The sequence below is a fragment of the Podarcis bocagei genome (genome assembly GCF_964188305.1).
Source record: "Podarcis bocagei genome assembly, chromosome: 2".
In the NCBI taxonomy this organism is placed as follows: Eukaryota; Metazoa; Chordata; class Lepidosauria; order Squamata; family Lacertidae; genus Podarcis; species Podarcis bocagei.
The window spans coordinates 5,429,120-5,450,366 of record NC_138126.1 but is presented as its reverse complement, the minus strand read 5'-3'; the positions used below and the strand labels follow the sequence as shown (position 1 = coordinate 5,450,366).

At 47.1% G+C, this 21,247-nt stretch overlaps 3 protein-coding genes across 5 annotated transcripts in view; 1 reads left to right on the top strand and 2 right to left on the bottom strand.

The window, feature by feature from the left end:
- The window catches only part of LOC308580643 (uncharacterized protein), a 241,891-nt gene that overhangs the window by 57,770 nt on the left and 162,874 nt on the right, over positions 1-21,247 (top strand). The gene's annotated exons all lie outside the window — the stretch shown is intronic.
- Positions 533-8,282, bottom strand: LOC308580991 (uncharacterized protein). Of its 2 annotated transcripts, XM_081183387.1 has the most exons (3): positions 8,269-8,282; positions 6,037-6,445; positions 533-4,170 (listed from the first exon to the last, which is right to left on the bottom strand). In XM_081183387.1, coding segments are annotated over exons 1-3 (582 nt in total). In that variant the 5' UTR covers positions 8,271-8,282; the 3' UTR covers positions 533-3,999. The 2 variants fall into 2 exon arrangements, with proteins under 2 accessions (XP_081039513.1, XP_081039512.1); XM_081183386.1 differs by lacking the exon at positions 8,269-8,282 and having other exon boundaries at positions 6,037-6,530.
- Positions 10,452-19,853, bottom strand: LOC308580935 (uncharacterized protein). 2 transcript variants are annotated; one of them, XM_081183252.1, is made up of 3 exons: positions 19,597-19,853; positions 16,958-17,178; positions 10,452-13,360 (listed from the first exon to the last, which is right to left on the bottom strand). In XM_081183252.1, exon 3 carries the CDS (start codon positions 13,075-13,077, stop codon positions 11,899-11,901), a length of 1,179 nt encoding a protein of 392 aa, XP_081039378.1. In that variant the 5' UTR covers positions 13,078-13,360; positions 16,958-17,178; positions 19,597-19,853; the 3' UTR covers positions 10,452-11,898. The 2 variants fall into 2 exon arrangements, with proteins under 2 accessions (XP_081039378.1, XP_081039379.1); XM_081183253.1 differs by lacking the exon at positions 19,597-19,853 and adding an exon at positions 18,317-18,543.

The following is a 21,247-nucleotide window of genomic DNA, read 5'->3' as shown; positions in this document are numbered from 1 at the left end:
GAACTGGGGGGGTGTCTGTAATCACTGCAAACAAACCCTCTTTCCGCAGAATTGCCTCTGCATACAGAACCCAGTCGGCATAGTTTTTCTTGTTGAGCTTAGGAATCCCACAAGCATCCTGAAGGGCCATCATGACTCTGGCATTAGCCTTCAGCGTCATATATGCTGCTTTAAATCTTGCTGCGTCACTGCTGCAGCTGCTTTGTTCCAAAAGCGCACTTAAAAGTTACTTTCGATTTCCCCAGCATAGTAACGTAGCCTGGGAGCCTTTTGCCTATTCCCGGCAAAACGGCTTTAAAAGTTCAAAGACCGGCCATAAAGCCATAAAGCCATTAACTAGAAGCTGGCAGGCTGCCCGGAGCAGTAGCACATACCTCATCAATCATGTTTACGCGCAGAGCAGACTCCGATCCGATCTGTCCCTCTGCATTCCGATCCTTTGCCGGCACTCCGATTCGACTTCTGGAGCCCATAACCACGTGTTGGTGTAAAGCAGAGTCCCGTGCCCAGCAGAAGGATGAGGAGTACGTACTACATACTCTATATTGCTTTATTTACAGTTCAAAGCTGGTATATTACAGAAAGACATCTTGCCTCTGCCGGAGCAGGAAAAGCATCCTCTCTCCTCGACAGCTTGGAGAGAATCACACAGTGAAAACAGGAAACCAGTGTACGTCACATCCAGCCTCCCTTTCCCGTGAGAAACTCCAACAGTACAGACTGTGGAATGTAAACACCTGTCTCGTGACAAGCCCTTTCGCTGCACAGTGAAGGAAAGCAGAAACCAACAATGCGTGCAGGCAGACTGTGGCTGCCTGCTGGCGGAGAAGTGTGCTCCCTCCGGACCCCACTCACCACTCCGCGATATCCCTACACGCACACACATTTCCCCTTTTTAGGAGGGGAAAAGTGTGTCTTATAGAGCGAAAAATACGGTAGCTAAACAAATTTACATATGAACACCACTACATTGTATGCACTCCGTACATTTAAAATTGCTTTTACCCTTTGAGTTTTTTGATGTGAAGGAGTGAACCCTGAGTGAAATACTTTCCACACTCCATACATTTAAATGGGTATCCCCGTTTGTTGATGTTTTGCATGGGTTCTATTATCAGTGAAAGTCTCTCCCTGTGTGAGTTTGTTGATGCAAAGTAAGCTGTGCCTTCTAACAAACTCTCCATACATTTAAATGGTTTATACCCTGTGTGAGTTTGCTCATGTGAACTAAGGCTTGACTTCACATTCCACACATTCAATTTGTTTCTCTCCCGTGTGAGTTCATTGATGTACTCTTAAGTGATCGACTTTGACTAAACCCCTTTTCACACGCCATACATTTATATGTGAATTTGTCTGGTGTATAGTAGGGTTTTATTTCAATCTGAACTATGTTTCACACGTCAAACAACCCTAGAATAAAGCAGTTTCCTGAGCACTGAACAGGTCCTTTATGGATCAAAAAGGAACAATTATGTAAATATACAACCTGAGGCCACTGTGGGTACAAGGATGGGGCTGCATATGTGGGGCTGGAGCTGTGTGTCTTGCATTTCCCATTATTTTTGCACATTTTTAATGCCGATACAAAAATTAACTAAAAATTTAAAAGGTATTGGTATGCCAGTGATCTATATTGGAATCATAGAATCTACTGTCAAACAGCTCTTACTGCCAGAAAGTTTTTCCGTATGTTTAGTCGGAATCTCCTTCCCTAAAACATGAAGACATTGGTTCGAGTGAGTCCTTGTTAACTCTTTTTGTTAACCCATTTCCTACCTCAAGTATTTGGGAGGGAGGGGAAGGTTCATCTCCAGGGTGGATTCTTTAAAGTTTATAAAGGCTTAGCCAAATCCTTTGCTATTCAATCTCTGAAATCACGTGTTGGTGTCCCTGTGTCAATTCTCTGAGAGCATGCAAGACGGGGGCACCGCCGGAAGCCATTTCAACACGCCACGACGTGACCGGCTTCTCTCCCCCCCCCCCGTGGTTCCTTTGATGGCTCTTTAGCTTATACTTATCATGAAACCTCTTCCCGCACTCGGGGCACTGATACGGCTTTCCCCCCATGTGCATTCTCTGGTGTGTGAGAAGGTGCGATTTTTCGTAAAAGTTTCTGTTGCATTGCAAGCAGTTGTAGGGTTTGTCTCCTGCGTGAATCCTCTGGTGCGACTTCAGGTTGGACGTCCGATGGAAGATCTTCCCGCACACCGAGCACCGATACGGTTTCTCCCCTGTGTGGATCCCTTCGTGGGAGGTCAGCTGCGAGTGCCGAATGAAGCTCTTGCCGCACACCAGGCAATTATGAGGCTTGTCCTTTGAATGAATTAACTGGTGCAGGTTCAGGCCCGACTTGTCGCAAAAGTTCCGGCAGCACACGGAACAGCTGTAGGGTTTCTCTCCCGTGTGTTTCCTTAGGTGGGCAGTGAGGCTTGTGTTCCGACTGAAGCTCTTCCCGCACTCGGAGCAGTGATACAGCCTCTCTCCCGTGTGGGTTTTCTGATGTGATGTGAAGTTGGCACGCTGCCGAAAGCTCTTTCCGCACACTGAGCACTGATATGGCTTTTCGCCCGTGTGGATTGTCTGATGAGTAGCGAGGTGTGCGCTCTGCCTAAAGCTCACCCCGCACTCCAAACATCTGTGTTGCTTCAGACTCCTGTGGATTCTCCTATGAACACTGAGATCTGATTTGTAGCTGAAGTGTTTCCCACACACGGGGCAGATATTCCTTTTCTTTCCCTTGGGATTGTGTTCCTGAACTGGAACTTCGTGGAGGTTAATCCCTGGCCAATATGTCTTCTTGCCTTCCTCTGCTGGGTTTTTCTTCTGCTTATTCTCTCCTCCTGGAGTCCTGAAGTTCTCTTCCATCTCCTGAATCTTGCTTCCCCCTACTGGCATGGCATATTGGTCTCCATGTTTCTCATCCCCCCCCCCCAACACCTGCTGAAATCAGACAGAGAAACCTGGTAAGAGCACAGCAGGAGAAAAGAACATTATTATTATTATTATTATTATTATTATTATTATTATTATTATTATTACCCTGCCCTTCACCCAAAGGTACCATGGTAGGTTACAGAAATGAAAACATTTAAAAAGTTTAAAACAACTCACAATCACAGAAATAAGGAGGATCCTTAAAAAATACAGCAAACCCACAATTTACCCTCACTTTATTTGCACAAGCGACTGAAAAATAAGCAAACAAATTTGAAAGATGCAGGGGGAAATTTGGAGATGGTTCTGTCTGAGAGCACGGCCATTCCTCAACTGGTGTGTGCGCTTTTCAGTTTTATATTGATTGTGATTATTGTGATTGCTTTTAGCATGCCTGCCGTGCTGGAAAGTTGCTTTGCATTATTATTTTACGAGTAGAGCGACCAAGAAACACTACTATTATTACAATTAACAATAATAATATTCGGGTTGTGCTACTATGCTTTGCTTTGTGGGGGGTGTCATTGTTAATTTTAATTCCAACTATTTATTTGATTCCATGTATGAAACTTCCTATAACGTATCTCAAAAGCCACTTCACAGTAAATTAGTAACAACGCCCCCCCCCTCAAAAAATAGTAAAAAGATGACAGTATCACACAACTTCGCAACAGCTGCAATAATAGGAAAGCACTTGTGGATTTTGGGTTTTTAATTTGTTCTCAAGTTATATTTTATGTATTTTAAGTTGTCGTTAAGTTACACCAAAATTCAATTTGTAAAATTGTAAAACAGAAAATAAAATGGCACAGCTTCACATATAAAAATAATTATGAGAAACTTCTTTAAAAAAACACACACACACACATTTAAAAATGCTTTCATATGCAAAAACAATTTCAAATCTGATGCTATTACAAACTGGAATAACGATCTCCCCCTTATAAGACCTGTTGTTGTTTCTCAGTTTCATTGCAAGCTGCTTAGAGATGGCCATGGAATTAAACGTTACCAAATATAGGGGGCATCAGAGGGAGAAAACGGAGGAGGAGAGCTGATACTTCACAAAATCCTGCAGTTCTGAAGCCCAAAGGATCCTCCCTTACCCAATGAATCATTCCGACTTTGTACCTCCTGGGCGATGCCCCACGAGAGGGGCTTTGAACAATGGTCAGTTGGGTCCTTCTCTGACTCGCGGGAATCAACGGCCACATCTAAGGACCGGCTTTGCACCTGAAACAGAAGCAAGGCACCCAGACAGGGAAAAGGGAGAGGAAGTTAGGAAGTACAAACCAAGCAATGGATTCTCACCCTCCTCCCTCAAGTCTTCTGGCAAAACTCTATTGCAGAAACCAGTGGAGCTGTGAGGCGGAAAGAGGACCTTCTCTGTGGCTCTAGTAAATGTTATATAGGCTTAATCCCATTTAAAGATTGTGTGTATTCCCGTGCTGGGACTTCCGGGTGAAGGATGAACAACCAATCTATACCTGTATTAAGAACATAAGGGCCTGCTAGATCAGGCCAACGGCACATCAAGCCTTATGAGGAATGGTTAATAATAATAATAATAATAATTTTATTATTTATACCCCGCCCATCTGGCTGGGCTTCCCCAGCCACTCTGGGCGGCTTCCAACAAATTATTAAAATACAGTAATGCATCAAACATTAAAAGCTTCCCTAAAGAGGGCTGCCTTCAGATGTCTTCTAAAAGTCTGGTGGTAGTTGTTCTCTTTGACATTTGGTGGGAGGGCGTTCCACAGGGCGGGTGCCACTACCAATAAGGCCCTCTGCCTGGTTCCCTGTAACTTGACTTCTCGCAGTGAGGGAACCGCCAGAAGGCCCTTGGTGCTGGACCTCAGTGTCCGGGCTAAACGATGGGGGTGGAGATTATCCTTCAGGTATACTGGACCGAGGCCGTTTAGGGCTTTAAAGGTCAGCACCATCACTTTGAATTGTGCTCAGAAATGTACTGGGAGCCAATGTAGGTCTTTCAAGACCGGAGTCATGTGGTCTCGGTGGCTGCTCCCAGACACCAGTCTAGCTGCTGCATTCTGGATTAGTTGTAGTTTCCGGGTCACCTTCAAAGGTAGCCCCACGTAGAGTCCATTGCAGTAGTCCAAGCGGGAGATAACTAGAGCGGACAGTGTGGCAAGACAGTCTGCAGGCAGGTAGGGTCTCAGCCTGCATACCAGTTGGAGCTGGTAAGCATCTGCCTTGGACACAGAATTGACCTGCGCCTCCATGGACAGCTGTGAGTCCAGAATGACTCCCAGGCTGCGCACCTGGTCCTTCAGGGACACATTTACCCCATTCAGGACCAGGGAGTCCTCCACACCTGCCTGCCTCCTGTCCCCGCAAAAGAGTACTTCTGTCTTGTCAGGATTCAACCTCAGTCTGTTAGCCGCCATCCATCCTCCAACCACCTCCAGACACTCACACAGGACCTTCAGCGCCTTCACTGGTTGAAGGAGCTGGGTATGTTTAGCCCGGAAAAGAGGAACTATGATAGCCATCTTCAAATATCTCAAGGGCTGTCACATGCAGGGAACAAGCTGGTTTTCTCCTGCTCTGGAGAGTAGGACTGAAACCCATGGCTTCAAGTTACAAAAAGCGAGATTCCGACTAAATCTATGGGGGGAAATTCTAACAGTTAAGAGCTGTTTCCCTCGGGAGCTTGTGGACTCTTCTTCCTTGGAGGTTTTTAAGCAGAGGTTGGGTGGCCAACTGTCATGGATGCTTTAGCTGAGATTCCTGCATTGCAGGGGGTTGGACTAGAAATCAGCCTTTCTCAACCTGTGGGTCCCCAGATGTTGTTGAACTACAACTCCCATCACCCCTAGCTAGCAAGGCCAGAGCTCAGAGATGATGGGGGCTGTAGTCCAACAACATCTGGGGACCCACAGGTTGAGAACTGCTGGGCTAGAATAAGCTTGGGAGGTCCCTTCCAACTCTACAGTGGGAAACCAGCAAACTAGACCGAAGCAGCGCAAGAACACTCCTCGGCTGCGCTTTCCAGAAACTGGTATTCAGAACCACGGCTGCCTTCTCAGTCCCTTGGCACTGCCTGGATGATTGGGGTGGGGATAACCCTCTCACCTGTCTCTCTTCCTGCCTCCTCTCTTCTGTCTGGCTCAGGAGGAAGCCTTCTGCGAAGGCCACCGCCTGCGAACTGGTCTCCACTCCGCACTCCCTGACCCAGTTCTCCATCTCCGGGGGGAGGACAGCCAGGAACTGCTCCAAGACCACCAGGTCCAGGATCTGGGCCTTGGTGAGCCTTTCTGGCTTCAGCCACCGACGGCAGAGACTGTGGAGTCGGCTGCAAAAGTCTCGGGGCCCCTCGGCCTCCTGGTAGCCAAACTCCCTGAACTGCTGGTGCCCAACGTCTGTGCCAGCTTCTCCCGAACTTAGGATCTTCTTCACCGTTCCTTCCCAGAATCCTCCACTGCTCCCAGTCTTGGTGGCACCAGGGTCTCCTCCTGCTCTGTCCGAAAGATCCATCTTGGACCTGTGGGGAGAGGCCTCCTGCTTACTCCCAGAAGTTCAATGAGGGACGTTAACAGACAGCTTCCAAGCAAGCTGAATGTTTCCAGCTGTCAATCCGAGAAAATCTCCCCTCCAGAAACAAACAGGAAGAACCAGAGATCGAGAGAACCTTGCACCATGCCCTCGTTCAGAAACATTCTTCCTGTCTCTCTTTCCCGTGGACGTAACTCCGTTGGTTAGAGCATGGTGCTGATAACGCCAAGGTTGCAGGTTCGATCCCCACCTGGGACAGCTGCATATTCCTGCATTGCAGTGGGTTGGAATAGATGACGGACAGGGTTTCTTTCAACACTATGATTCTATGACTGCCCCCTATCTCTTGTTGTCTGTGTGTGTGTGTGTGTGTGTATTATTATGGAAAATCTAGGTGCGAGGCTGCTCAGTCACCAGCTCATCGGGCAGAGCCCGCGGGTCCCTGCGGAATAAACGGAGGAGTCCAGCCACCAACCGGAGCAAATAGCTGTAGACCAAAGTTTATTGTGCAACAGGTTCAAAGAGGAATTTTGAATCCTGAGGATGGGGTGACAAGGACTTTTAAAACTTTCCCACCATATCCCAGAATACAGTTCGTACAACATCATTGCCACATCACTGACATGTCACAAAAGGGGAGGGGTTAACCTTGGCAAACATGTCCAGGCAAGTCCTTGGTACAAGATTAGAATAAGCAGACATCGCAGGGCAAAACCCAGGTATAAGATGAGCACAGGCAAACACCTCTGAAGTCCCACCACCCAGATTACAATAGAACTTCCTTTGCATGTCTTAACCCCTTGGCAAGCTTTGGTGATGGGATTAGGCTTTCCTTGGCCAACAATCAGCTCAGCAATTGTCACCTCTGGGAACTTCCTGGAGTCCTTTTTCAAGGGGAAAATAGCTTTGGAATGCAGGAAACTGGCAAAGGAGTTGATTTTATATTATTTTTAAAGCTAGGTAACTCCTGAGCTGTCAAGTTGAAAGGATAAATTCAGGCATAATATTTGTAACATTTAACAACTTTAAAGATGTGCCCCCTCCCGTAATTTCCGTAACACACATATATAGAGAAGGTAAAGGGACCCCTGACCATTAGGTCCAGTCGTGGCCGACTCTGGGGTTGTGGCGCTCATCTCGCTTTATTGACCGAGGGAGCCGGCGTGCAGCTTCCGGGTCATGTGGCCAGCATGACTAAGCCACTTCTGGTGAACCAGAGCAGCGCACGGAAATGCTGTTTACCTTCCCGCCGGAGCGGTACCTATTTATCTACTTGCACTTTGACGTGCTTTTGAACTGCTAGGTTGGCAGGAGCTGGGACCAAGCAACAGGAGCTCACCCTGTTGCGGGGATTCGAACCGCCAACCTTCTGATAGGCAAGCCCTAGGCTCTGTGGTTTAACCCACAGCACCACCTGTGTCCCTTTAACACACACACACACACACACACACACACACACACACACACACACAGTATATATAATCCAGACGAAGAGTCCTTTGTAACTTAAAAGCTGACACTTTTCTCTTGCTAAACATCAGAACCACATAGCAACATTCAAAAGCAATATGAAGAAATCATTAAAATGACTGGCTACTGGGGAGGTCTTCAATAGATGCCCCCGAACCAGTAGCTGTGGACAGCTCTCTCTCTCTCTCTCTCTAGCTCAGTCAGTAGGAGGCTGGGCTAGGATGTCCCTTGTGCTCCTTTGCAACTCTGCAATTCTCTGATTCCCTACGTCCAGGCTAAGGAGCATAGCTCAGTGGCAGGGCGTCTGCCTCGCATGCAGACGGTCGCAGGTTCAAACCCTACATGCGGCGTCTGTAGGTAGGGCTGGGAATGTCCTTCCTCCGGGGCTTTGGAGAGTCGCTGCCAGCCCAAGGCAGGCAACTGTTGATTCCAATGCACTCTTGACACACACTCCCCATCCGGCCGGCGGGGAGGCATCACTTTCCACCCCCCACCCCCAGTGGCGTAGCGTGGGTTGTCAGCACCCGGGGCAAGGCAAGTAATTTGCGCCCCTGCCAGGTAGGGGCAGAGAGTTGCGAGTGCGAGCGCACCCCCCCAGATGTTGCGCCCTGTGCGGCCGGCACCCCCAACGCTACGCCACTGCCCACCCCCCAAATTCCACTCACCCGTCCAGACCCAAATGCAGCAGGATGTGACTCTCCCTGAAACGCAGGAGGGGGGTGTTTGGGTGGGTGGGATTTAACCCTTAGTGAGTCTGGCTTTTTTGGGCAGGGGAGGTCTTTGCACAGGGGGAGATCAGACGGAGGAAGGGAATCGACCAGGGAGAGGCGATCACTTAGGCGTTGCTGGATCCGGGGAGAGATCCACTTCTTCTCTTCTTGCTCTTGCAAAGTAGACTTGGAGAAGGGGGGGCTGTCCCCTCCCCCCCACGCTTTTCTTGCTACGGGAAAGTGCATCTCGGGGTTAAAGAGATCGAGTCCAGGCGCCTAGAGATGCTGCAGAGGGAACGGCAACACTTCTTCCCTTGCCGCTCACGCCCCCGCACGCCTTCCTGCTTTTTGTGAATGGAGCTTGGAACGTCCGCGTCACCCCACGTGACTCCCAGGAGGGCGCAAATTGCGTTTGAGTGGCAAGCAAAATGCAGTTTTTCCCGGGAGGGGAAAAACCAATGGTCTGGGGTTGTACCAATTCCTGGCTGGATTAAAGGGGAGCCCGTGCCAATCTCTCTTTCTTCCACACATATCATTTCCTTTTCCTTTTTTACAAATTTAAACAGATAAATGTATAATTTGTTATCAAAGTTATCATCGACTTCCCTCTCCCCCCCCATCCATGGTTCATTTTAATAACTCTTTTCTACTACATAATCTGGGATGTGGGTGGCGCTGTGGTTTAGCTCCCGTCGCTCAGTCCCTGCTTCTGCCAACCTAGCAGTTCGAAAGCACGTCAAAGTGCAAGTAGATAAATAGGTACCGCTCCAGCGGGAAGGTAAATGCGCTGCTCTGGTTGGCCAGAAGCGGCTTAGTCATGCTGGTCACATGACCTGGAAGCTGTATGCCAGCTCCCTCAGCCAGTAAAGCAAGGTGAGCGCTGCAACCCCAGAGTCGTCTGCGACTGGACCTAACAGTCAGGGGTCCCTCTACCCATTACCTTTACTACATAATCTATTCCCCTCCCCCACATTCTCGTTTTTCCCGTTTTATATCAAATTTTTGTTAATTGCTCTTTAGTTACTCCATTAGCCTGTCCGTGTTGCATCAAGTTCAGGATATGTGCGCTTGCCTGTTGATTTTATTGCACTGCATATGAGTGTGCAAGTATAGCTCAGGCGACCCAAAATAAAGAGATGGAACAATTCCTCTATGACGAAAGTTTGCATCGTCTGGGGGCTTTTTAATTCAAAGCAGGGCAGTCCAACCCCTCAGACCAAGTGGGCCGCAAGAATACCTTGACACGGGGATGCTGGGAAGTTTTTGCTTCTGCACATGAGTCTGAGAATTTTCTGAACAGTTCCCATTGAGTTCATGAAACAGTGTACCTTGACCTGTTCATAATGCATTGCTGACCACATCTACGGAACATGATTGTTGTATTCTTTCATGTTATGATCAATCATTAGTAATTGTTTTAGTCTTGCTATATCAATCATTAGTTATAATTTAATTAGGAGGTTTCATGCCTGTCTAGTTCTGTGCTCCATTTCCCAGCCTTTAATCTATTGGTGATTAATGCCTATACGTAACCCTCGCCTTGTACTTGTGTTAACCAATCAGCAACAATTTGCTTTGTGTTTGTATCAACCAATCAGCAACGAGCGCACCTGTGGCAATGTTTGTAATATTCAATAAAAGAGAGTTCTTGGGGCTTGCTCCAGAGACGCCTCTCACATGACACCTACTACTCCTTTGTCGTTATTTCATTCCAACACGGGACCCAGGGGCCACTCACCGAATTAGATTTAGGGGTGTGTGTTTATACTCCCCCCTCCATATCAGCACAGAGAATATTTAGGGTTCAGGGAAGACTTGCAGTTTCGTCGTTTTATTTAGCATGTTTCTTTACTTAAGCAAGCGCAATTCAAGATTACAAAGGAGAAAAATGTAAGTTTATCAAACTAATACAGAAAATGCCACCTAGCAAATTAGGACAAAAGAAAACAAATAATTCCCTAGGCGTAGGCCTGATTCTATCAACAACAGAAGACAGAGTTTGGTGCCCCAAAAGGTGGCAATATCTATACCCCGTCTCCCCTCTGAAGAGGAAATTTTTACAACACACATTCAAAATGGTTGGTCATCTTCACAATTGCCAGAGGGAAATATCTCTTTTAGACCAAAGGAAAGCTATCCGGTTTGTAGATCTGTACACATGAAAAGAAAGCAATCGTTCTATTATGAAGTCTACACGTACAGCTGTTTTCATCGAAACGTCCTTTACTTTGATATTTGATGTGCTTTGAATAAAAGTTGGCACTTGGTAGATCTGGATTTCTACCAGGTCACATAGTTCCTTTTCAGTCTAGACAGATATTAATTGGCACATCGGTCCTTTAATTTGCTGAGCAGTTTGTTATAAAGATTTTCTTGTTGACAACAGAGAGACGCTTTGAGGCTTGGCTTGTGTTAAGAAAGGCCAGGGGGTTGGAAGACACTGCTTCGCACTTCTGTCAAGGGAGCTCCTGGGTTCTTCACCACCTCTCTGAATGCTGAACTGAATTACGCTGGAGAAAATGAGGTATTCTGGCTCTGTGGTCTAGGCCTGCTCCTTTTTCTTCGTGGAAGTGGAAGAACACAGGATATCCACAACAGCACAACAAACCACTGGTGGGTATAGGTGTTTGTGGGCATTTAAATGGCCCTTTTGTGATTTGGAAAGTTATGAATGATTGACGCCATATCGGCAGATCAGGATAGCGATACGACTGCCCCATAAACAAACCAGAATCAATGCCTAATGACACCAGATTTAGTCTAACCACCATGCTTCAACTGCGGATGAATGCGGTATAATCTGAATAAGCAAGACATCTGGAAGAGACTATAGGCTTAATAAGGCCTGGACAGAAGCTTTAACCACAGAGTGATCAATTCTGCTGTCTCTCTCCTTATATGAGAGATAGTAAGGGCCTCACTGTGACAGAACTTCCGCAGACGTGGAAGGCTCCATAACGGTCAAACCAATCATGGAAAAAACTGGGCTCCCCCACCCATTTATTACAATTTTTCAATAATGCATATAGCAAAAATGTTAGTATGCATTTCTTATTCCGTAACTTTCTGCAATAAAACAAAATGAGATAAAAACAAAGGTGGGGGAGAGGAAAGAGCAAGACATAAAAGAAGCTAAGAATCTGCAAGTGCATGGAGCTATATAACAGGTGATTGGACTGGATGACTTTTGGGGGAGCCTTCCAACACTACAATTCTCTGATTCGAGGGAGAGAGGGACTTTCCATTCGTGGGTCAATACATTTCATTCTAATTCAAGTTGTTGCAAATTCCATGCTATTTCATATGGCTGATCCACTGCATGGGTTCTTTGATGTGAAGTAAGTTTGCAGCTTGTACTGAAGCTCTTTCCACACTCAGCGCATGCACAGGGTTTCTCTCCCATGTTGTTTTTCTGATGTAAAGTAAGACTCCTACGAGAATTAAAACTCTTTCCACACTCCAGACATTTGTATGGTTTCTCCCCTGTGTGGGTTTTTTCATGTGAACTGAAGTTTGCCTTTCGACTAAAGCTCTTTCCACACTCCAAACACGTGTGTGGTTTCTCTTCTGTGTGGATTCTCTGATGTTTAGTGAGTGCTCCATTGTCCACGAAACCCTTTCCACACTCCAGACATTTGTGCGGCTTCTCCCGTTTATGGATTCTCTGATGTGAAGTAAGGTGCCCAGTTTGACTGAAGCGCTTTCCACACTCCATGCATTGATATGGTTTTTCTCCTGTGTGAATTCTTTGATGTGAAGTTAAGCGTCCATTTTGACTGAAGCTCTTTCCACATTCGTGGCATTCATATGGTTTCTCCCCCGTGTGGGTTCTCTGATGTAAACGAAGGTGTCCACTCTGACTGAATCTCTTTCCACACTCTTTGCATTCATATGGTTTCTCCCCTGTGTGGGTTCTCTGATGTGAGGTTAGGAGGCCACTCTGACTGAACCTCTTTCCACATTCACGGCATTCGTATGGTTTCTCCCCTGTGTGGGTTCTCTGATGCAAAGTAAGGTGTCCACTCTGACTGAACCTCTTTCCGCACACTGTGCATATGTAGGGTTTTTCTCCCGTGTGGGTTCTTTCGTGTGAAATAAGGTTTCCAATGTAACTGAAGCTCTTTCCACACTGCATGCATTCATACGGCTTCTCCCCCGTGTGGGTTCTCTGATGTAAATTAAGGTGTCCACTCTGACTGAAGCTCTTTCCACACTCCGTGCATGTATACGGTTTGTCTCCCGTGTGGGTTCTTTCATGTGTACTAAGGTTTCCCATGAAACTGAAGCTCTTTCCACACTGCATGCATTCATGCGGCTTCTCTCCTGTGCGGGTTTTGCTATGAGCATAGGTCCACAAGCATCTATAGGATTTCATCCCTGTGTCGGCTATTTGATGTTCTGTAAGTGCTCCCTTAGCAAGATCTTGCTGCACTCCTTGCATCTCCCCTGATGTGAGCTCCGCAATATTTATTTAACTTTGGTTTATTTTAGAATATTCCCCCTCCCCACCCCAGGACCCATTCCCTTGCTTATTGTCCCTTTGTCATATTCCACTGGGATCAAGATTTCGTGGATATCAACAACATGGAAGGATTTCTCTCTCTCTCTCTCTGGTTTCCTTTGTGCCTCAAATGTATCCTTGGATTTCTAGATGTCCTTTTTCTTCCTTCTTTTTGCTGACACCACATATGATTTCCTATAATTTTATTTGTCCTGCTTTTGATCTGTTTGGGGAAATAAGAAATGAACATGAAAACCTGTTAGGTGTTCAAGCCTGCTACTCTTTATTCATCATCTCCAGAGTTCTCTCTCTTCCTCTTTCTATGCCCTGCTGAATAAATTGATTATGCTACTGTCTGAAGACAATAACATAAATTCCTTTCTGCTCCCTCTTGATAATAATAATAATAATAATAGTAGTAATAATAATAATAATAATAATAATAATAATAATATTTTTATATATATATCCCACCCTCCCCAGCCAAAGCCGGGCTCAGGGAGGCTAACAACAATAAAAATAATACAACATTCTAAAATCATTTCATTATAAAATTAATTCAAATCAAATTGATGGCAACCATTGGGCTAGAGTTCTGTGAAGATTGCCAAAGGAGGGAGTCAGGCTGTGCCCTGGCCAAAGGCTTGGCGGATACCTCTCTTCATCTCCCAAGCACATCTCTCGGTTTCACATGTGTGGGTTTATGAGGAAATTTTTATCGGGAGGAAGGTAAGGGAGTAAAACTCTGAAAGGGTAGAACAGACTCACTTCTTAGGAGAAAAGAGAAGATTGTTATCTAAATTTCAGTGTTTTTAGATGGGAATGTGTTTCATTCTGGGGGCATCGAATTTGACTTTCACAAGTGCCATCTGTGAACATCAGATTAGTGAGCCCCGAATTAGGCAAACACACAGCCTCTTGAGATCACGTGATGTTTTTAGTTTAGGATTGCTTTTCTATGTTTTTAAGCTACTCCCTGCTTTTGTCTTAGAGCTGTCAACTTAGAAACTGTTTTATGTTCTAGGTTGCCTTGTGTTGCACACATCTGGCTGAGTTTCCCCAGCCACTCTTCCAACTGAGCGTTAAAAACAATACAGCATTAAATATTAAAAGCTTCCCTAAACAGGGCTGCCTTCAGATGTCTTTTAAAGATAAGATACCGTATTTTTCGCTCTATAACACGCACCTGACCATAACACGCACATCGTTTTTAGAGGAGGAAAACAAGGGAAAAAACATTCTGAATGAAACGGTGGATGAATCATTTTTGTGCTTCATGCTGTGGCCACAGACATGTGATCTAATGGTGAATTTGGGGTGACCCAATGCAAAAATCCTGAGAATCCCTATGGATCCATGCTTTGTAACCACGTTTTTGCACCATTGCAGCCCCAAGCAACAGTGGGTGCGTGATTTTTTTGGTGCAGACTGTAGCCATGGGCATGCTATGTGATCTGATGATGAATTTGGGGTGACCCAATGCAAAGATCCTGAGGATCCATGTAGATGCATGCTTTGTAACCATGTTTTTGCACCATTGCAGCCCCAGGCAACAGTGGGTGCGTGATTTTTTTGGTGCAGTCTGTAGCCATGGACATGCTATGTGATCTGATGGTGAATTTGGGGTGACCCAGCGGTAGTCTCGTAATCTGGGGAACCGGGTTCGCGTCTCCGCTCCTCCACATGCAGCTGCTGGGTGACCTTGGGCCAGTCACACTTCTTTGAAGTCTCTCAGCCCCACTCACCTCACAGAGTGTTTGTTGTGGGGGAGGAAGGGAAAGGAGAATGTTAGCCGCTTTGAGACTCCTTAAAGGGAGTGAAAGGCGGGATATCAAATCCAAACTCTTCTTCTTCTTCTTCTTCTTCTTCTTCTTGTAACCACATTTTAAGTGGGGAGGGAAGGAAAAACACAGAAGGGACAAGGAGCACGAGAGGGGTGTGCAGAGAAGCAGCTGGCTAGGAATGCAGGAGAGGGGTATAACGGGAGGGAGGAAAGGAAGGCAAAAGTTTCCCTCCACCCACCCACCCAAGCCAGCCAGCTCGCGCTCTCTCTCTCCCACCTGCATGTTTTCCGGCTGACTGATATATATATTTTTTAATTGCCTTGACAGAAGAAAGCATTTTAACTGCATTAAGAACTATTTAGCAGCGGAACCTAAGCTTTGCCATCCCTTAAGAGGTACAGACACTGTAATCTTCCAGATCGCATGAATTTACAGGCAAAACACTGTTTAAGGATTTCATCCTTTTAAACGGAAGAAAGCATATTTGAATGCTGTGTGTCCTCAAAAACAAAAGCAGGAAGTCAAACCAGAATTTTAAGCTGAACCTGTAATCTCTCTTCCCTTCACAAACATTGTTCCCTCCGGAGCATGGAGAGGAATTAGAAGGAAGGACGCTCTGCTTTCCCCTCTGCTTGCCTGGAGGGGAGAGGGGCTTTCCCTGCTCTTTGTTCCATTTGAGCAAACACAGCAACGAAACAGAAGAGGGTGGGCAGTAAGACCCTGAGGCAGAATGCAGGAAAGCAGCCGCTTCCTCTTTTCAGGTTTCCCTTCTCTGAGACGCGATTTGATTTTTGCCTGATTTTTGCCTCCACTCGCGCCATTCGGCTCCAGGGACCACACATTCGCTCAATAACACGCACAGACATTTCCCCTTCCTTTTTAGGAGAAAAAATCTGCGTGTTATAGAGAGAAAAATACGGTAGCTGCTTATTTCCTTCACATCTGAAGGGAGGACGTTCCACAAGGCAGACGCCACTACTGAGAAGGCCTTCCGTCTGGTTCCCTGTAACCTCACTTCTCGCAATGAGGGAACCGCCAGTAGATAAACTGAAGTTAAAAATGCATACCTACAAATAAACACACTCGTAATATATCTTATGGCCTTGTGCGTCCTGCACAAACATCTCTCCCCCGCAAAAAGAGCAGGAGATGAGTTCAGATTTCAGCAACAGGGGCCGTTCTTCTTGAAAAAGCAAAACCATAACTGCTATTCATAACATTCACGAGACCACATAACATAAAAGACCTACATTGGCTCCCAGTACGTTTCCGAGCACAATTCAAAATGCTGGTGCTAACCTTAAAGCCCTAAGTGGCCTCGGCCCAGTATACCTGAAGGAGCGTCTCCACCCCCATTATTCAGCGCAGACACTCCGAGGGCCTTCTGGTGGTTCCCTCCCTGCGAGAAGTGAGGTTGTAGGGAACCAGGCAGAGGGCCTTCTCAGTGGTGGCTCCCGTCCTGTGGAACGTCCTCCCATCAGATGTCAAGGGAATAAGCAACTATCTGACTTTTAGAAGATATCTGAAGGCAGCCCTGTACAGGAAAGTTTTTAATGTTCGGTGTTTTATTATACTTTTATATTTGTCAGAAGCCGCCCAGAGTGGCTGGGGAAACCCAGTCAGATGGGCGAGGTATATATAATAAATTATTATTACGGCTGCAACAGAAATCTCAACCACACTCACACCAAGGTTGCAGGTTCAATCCCCGTACGGGAGAGCTGCACGTTCTTGCATTGTAGGGGGTCAGACTGCATGATCCTCAGGGTCTCTTCCAGCTGTACGTTTCTACGATTCTAATTCACTGGATAACAAGTGTTGGGTTACCGTATGTGGGGCTCTATGTGGGGCTGCCTTGGGAAAGTGCTCAGAAACGTCAGCTGGCTCAAAAGAACTGCAGTCAGATTGTTAACCAGGGCTGGTTATGGGGAGCATAAGACTCCCTTGTTACAACAACTCCACCGGCTAGTAGTCTGCCTCCAGGCACAATTCAAAGCAAGCTATCTTAAAGACTGTATTCCCTCCTAAGAACCTACCTGGGTTTTCAGATCTTCAGTGGAGGCCCTTTTTCTCTGTCCCGCTAACCTCCCAGGAACAGGGCCTTCTCAGTGGCTGCTCCCCCACTTCGGAAGAAGCCAAAGAAGCTCTCTCCTTGCTGTCTTTCCACCGGCAGGCGAAAACTTTCTTGTCCCAACGGGCCTTTGGAAACTGACTGCTTTTCGCTGTTCTTATTTTATCCGTAAGCCGCCTTGAGTCTCTGTCAGGAGGAAAGGTGGGGTTCAAATAAATATAACAACAGCCGCCTGGTAAGGTGGACAGGTCTGAGAAAGGTTTAGCTGCCCCACCCACAACCTAGCTGTCATACTGGCCCACCTTACAAAACTCTTGTGAGACTGTACTTTGAACCTTCAGCCAATAGTTTCTACTTTCTACCTTCGCTGTATTCTTTTCCGGACCCGAAGTTTTGGGCATGCCTCCTGAGGCACGTAAAAGTCGGCATGTCTTTTTCATCTGCAATTCTGCTGACAATTTAACAGGATGCAAATTTCATTTAAGAAGTAGTGAGGCCTGCTCTGTGTGTGTATTTCTGTCAATGGTGTCTCCGAAACTTTTTGACACATTACTTGGGAAGACAGGCAAACTAATGCCAGTGTCCTAGAAGAAGCAAAGATCACCAATGTCAAAGCAATGATTCTTCAACATCAACTTCATTGCACTGGTCATGTTGTGTGGATGCCTGATTATTGTCTTCCAAAGCAACTACAGTGGTACCTCGGGTTAAGAACTTAGTTCGTTCTGGAGGTTCGTTCTTAACTTGAAACTGTTATTAACCTGAGGTACCACTTTACGTAATGGGGCCTCCTGCTGCCGCTGTGCCACCGCTGTGCGATTTCTGTTCTCATCCTGAAGCAAAGTTCTTAACCCAAGGTACTATTTCTGTGTTAGCGGAGTCTGTAACCTGAAGCGTCTGCAACCTAAGGTACCACTGTACTCTATTCCAAACTTAAAAATGGAAAGTGTAATGCTGGTGGTCAACAAAAGAGGTTTAAAGACTGTCTCAAGACAAAAAAAAAATGTGTTTTTTTTTAAAGTAGTATAAACACCAGCAATTGGGAAACACTTGCCTGCGAGCGCTCCAATTGGGGAACAGCCTTTACCAAAGGTGTCATGAGTTTTGAAGATGCTCGAACTCAGGACACAAGGGAGAAATGAGCTAAGAGGAAGGCAAACCCTCACTGTGATCAACTCCCGCTTGGAAACCTACATCCCTACTGTGGAAGGATGTGTGGATCCAGAATTGGCCTCCACGGTCACTTACTATTAAGACCGTGTTTGTGGAAACAAATCTTTCTCGGCTATGAGTGATTGCCAAAGAAGAAGAATTTGTGTGTTACCGGAGAGGGTGGTAGTGGCAGCCCCAGAAGAGAAGGACCCTTCAACTCAGCACCATTCTGCCCGGAGCCAGTCCGGCAAGAGAAGCCCAGCAGTTCCCTCCATCAAACACCTGGAGAAGCTCCTTTGAAACTCCAGGTGAGAAGGGAAGCAAGTATTTTTTTATTTCCTCCAGCCTTTTTAACAAGGCCACTGACAGCCTGGTTCTCAGGACGCTAGTCAGTTCCAAATGCCACCACCATACTTTGCTTAGCACAAGGGTAGGCAAACTAAGGCCCAGTGGCCGGATGCGGCCGAATCGCCTTCTCAATCCAGGAATCAGCGTGTCTTTACATGAGTAGAATGTGTGCTTTTATTTAAAATGCATTTCTGGGTTATTTGTGGGGTACAGGAATTCGTCCATTCCCCCCCCCCAAAAAAATATAGTCCAGCCCCCCATAAGGTCTGAGGGACAGTGGACCGGCTCCCTGCTGAAAAAGTTTGCTGAACCCGGCTTAGCAGGAAGGAAGCCAAACAGGCTCCTTTATTTTATTTATTTTATTTTTTCAGGTCGAGGAAAGAAAGCAAGGAGCAGTTCACCTAATATGAAAACAACGCAGCTGAAAACAAAGCAACCCAATATCCAAAAGAAACTAGACCACATGATTAGCTTTTAATGCTTTCCTTAGCTTTTACTCTCCTTCCCCAGAGGTTTTTAAGCAGAGATTGGATGGCTGTATATCCTGGAGGCTTTAGATGAGTTCCCTGCACTGCAGGGGGTTGGACTAGATGACTCGTGGGGTCCCTTCCAGCTCTAAGATTCTATGATTCCGTAACAGGAAAGCAGCAGAGTCCTTCCAACCTTCCCCCTTCCCAACCACGCCATATTTCTGAATTTAGGGGGACCCCATAGGGCTGCTGGAAGGGAACCAGCGCTCGCTGCAGCTGGATAAGCCTGCATCCTTTGAGGTGGGGGTCCCTCCGTCCCTCTTTTTTTGTGGGGAAGGGGAGGCAGGAGGAGTCCTGCTCCTGCTTCATCCATCCCACTCGGGCAAGGCTGTTTCCTCTGCATCCAGGCGCTTGCTTTCCCCCCCACCCCGTACATCCCATGTCGTCTGAGATCTGGGATTTGGGGGCGGGGGGGGGCGCGCTTCAAAGGATTTCGTGCAACGGAGAGCCATGCAGCCGCCTGGCCTCCGCTTTGCAGCTCCTTTGCATGGATTAGCACCCCCCCCCACCCCGACCCTTCCTTTCCCATTCCAAAAAATATAAATAGAATTATCCTCCCCTCTGCTCCTTTTACCTGTTTGACCTCTCCAGGCATCAGCCTCCTCCCCCGTGGCCGAGAAGACGAGTTCCTTCCCTGCAAAAAAAAGAAAAAGGGAGGGACTGTGACCCCCCCCCCACTCCTCCCCTTTGCAAAAAAAAACACCTCCTGCCCCTCTAGGAATCCCCAAAATTCCTGGCCGGAAACCGCCTCTCGCCACTCAATCGCCTCTTTCCACGCATTTCAAGTGCGCAACTCGCAACTCCGGGTTTGTTTACGAACGCAGTGAGAGAGAGCTGTAGAGCTATTGCCTTTTAGAGCAAACCCCATAAGACTCCTGCCAGCGTTCGAGTGGGAACCGGAAGTGATGGGGCGCGCGCGCACATGCACGCGCACACAAACTTACACTGATACAGAGTGCTGGAGGAAGGGCCGAAAAGAGCTGAGATTTTAAGGGGATTTTTGGGCCACGGTGTCACCAGGAAGCCGTGGATCCGTGATTTTTGTGGTGCATGCTGTGCCCATGGCTAATGATGTTTGATCTGATGGTGACTTGGGGCTGATCTGGTGCAAAAATCATGAGGATCCGTGTTTTTTAACCATGTTTTTGCACCATTGCAGCCCCACGAAACAGTGGGTGCATGATTATTTTTTTTATGCTGCCTACAGACTAAGACATGGTCTACAGGGATGCAGGTGGTGCTGTGGGTTAAACTTGCCGATCACAAGGTTGGCGGTTCGAATCCCCGCGACAGGGTGAGCTCCCGTTGCTCGGTCCCTGCTCCTGCCAACCTAGCAGTTCGAAAGCACGTCAAAGTGCAAGTAGATAAATAGGTACCGCTCTGACGGGAAGGTAAACAGCGTTTCCGTGCGCTGCTCTGGTTCGCCAGAATCAGCTTAGTCATGCTGGCCACATGACCCGGAAGCTGTACGCCGGCTCCCTCTGCCAATAAAGCGAGATGAGCGCTGCAACCCCAGAGTCGACCACGACTGGACCTAATGGTCAGGGGTCCCTTTACCTTTTACCACTCTCTCTCTCTTCAGTCATCCCCATCCTGTTTGGCGCCTTTCGGAAACCAGATGGGTATATTGGTTCAGGTACCTCCTCTTATACCAAGCTCAGAGTGACCTTATCTCTGCAGTTATTGCAGCTCCCAGATGAAATTCCCAGTTTCATGGCTGGTGATGTTTTGTGTGACCCATTACAACTTATGCAGTCAGCTGATATGGACATCTAGGTGTTGGCTGAGGGGGTAAACTGGTCGACCGGAGACTCAGATAGCCATCTGAAGCAGAAATCATGTTTGGGGAAATTATTTTTTAAAAATCACCAGCATAATAAAAGTGAATGCAATTCATTTTATTTAAGGTGCAATAATCTACCATTCTTTTAAAAATACAGTGGTACCCCGCAAGACGAACGCCTCGCAAGACGGAAAACCCGCTAGACGAAAGGGTTTTCCGTTTTGGAGGCGCTTCGCAAAACGAATTTCCCTATGGGCTTGCTTCGCAAGACGACAGCCCATAGGGAAATCTCAGGGACAGCGGGGAAGCGCAGCGCGTCTTCCCCACTGTCCTCGGACCTCTACCGAAGCCTGGCGGCAGGGCGGGGACACCTCCTCCCGCCGCCGCCAGGCTTCGGAAGGCTCCTCCGAAGCCGGGCGGTGGGGCGGGAACACCTCCACCC

Excerpts from the sequence above, each read along its gene's own strand:
- LOC308580991 (XM_081183386.1), bottom strand. The coding sequence starts at position 2,898 with ATGCCAGTAGGGGGAAGCAAGATTCAGGAGATGGAAGAGAACTTCAGG.
- LOC308580935 (XM_081183252.1), bottom strand. The coding sequence starts at position 13,077 with ATGCAAGGAGTGCAGCAAGATCTTGCTAAGGGAGCACTTACAGAACAT.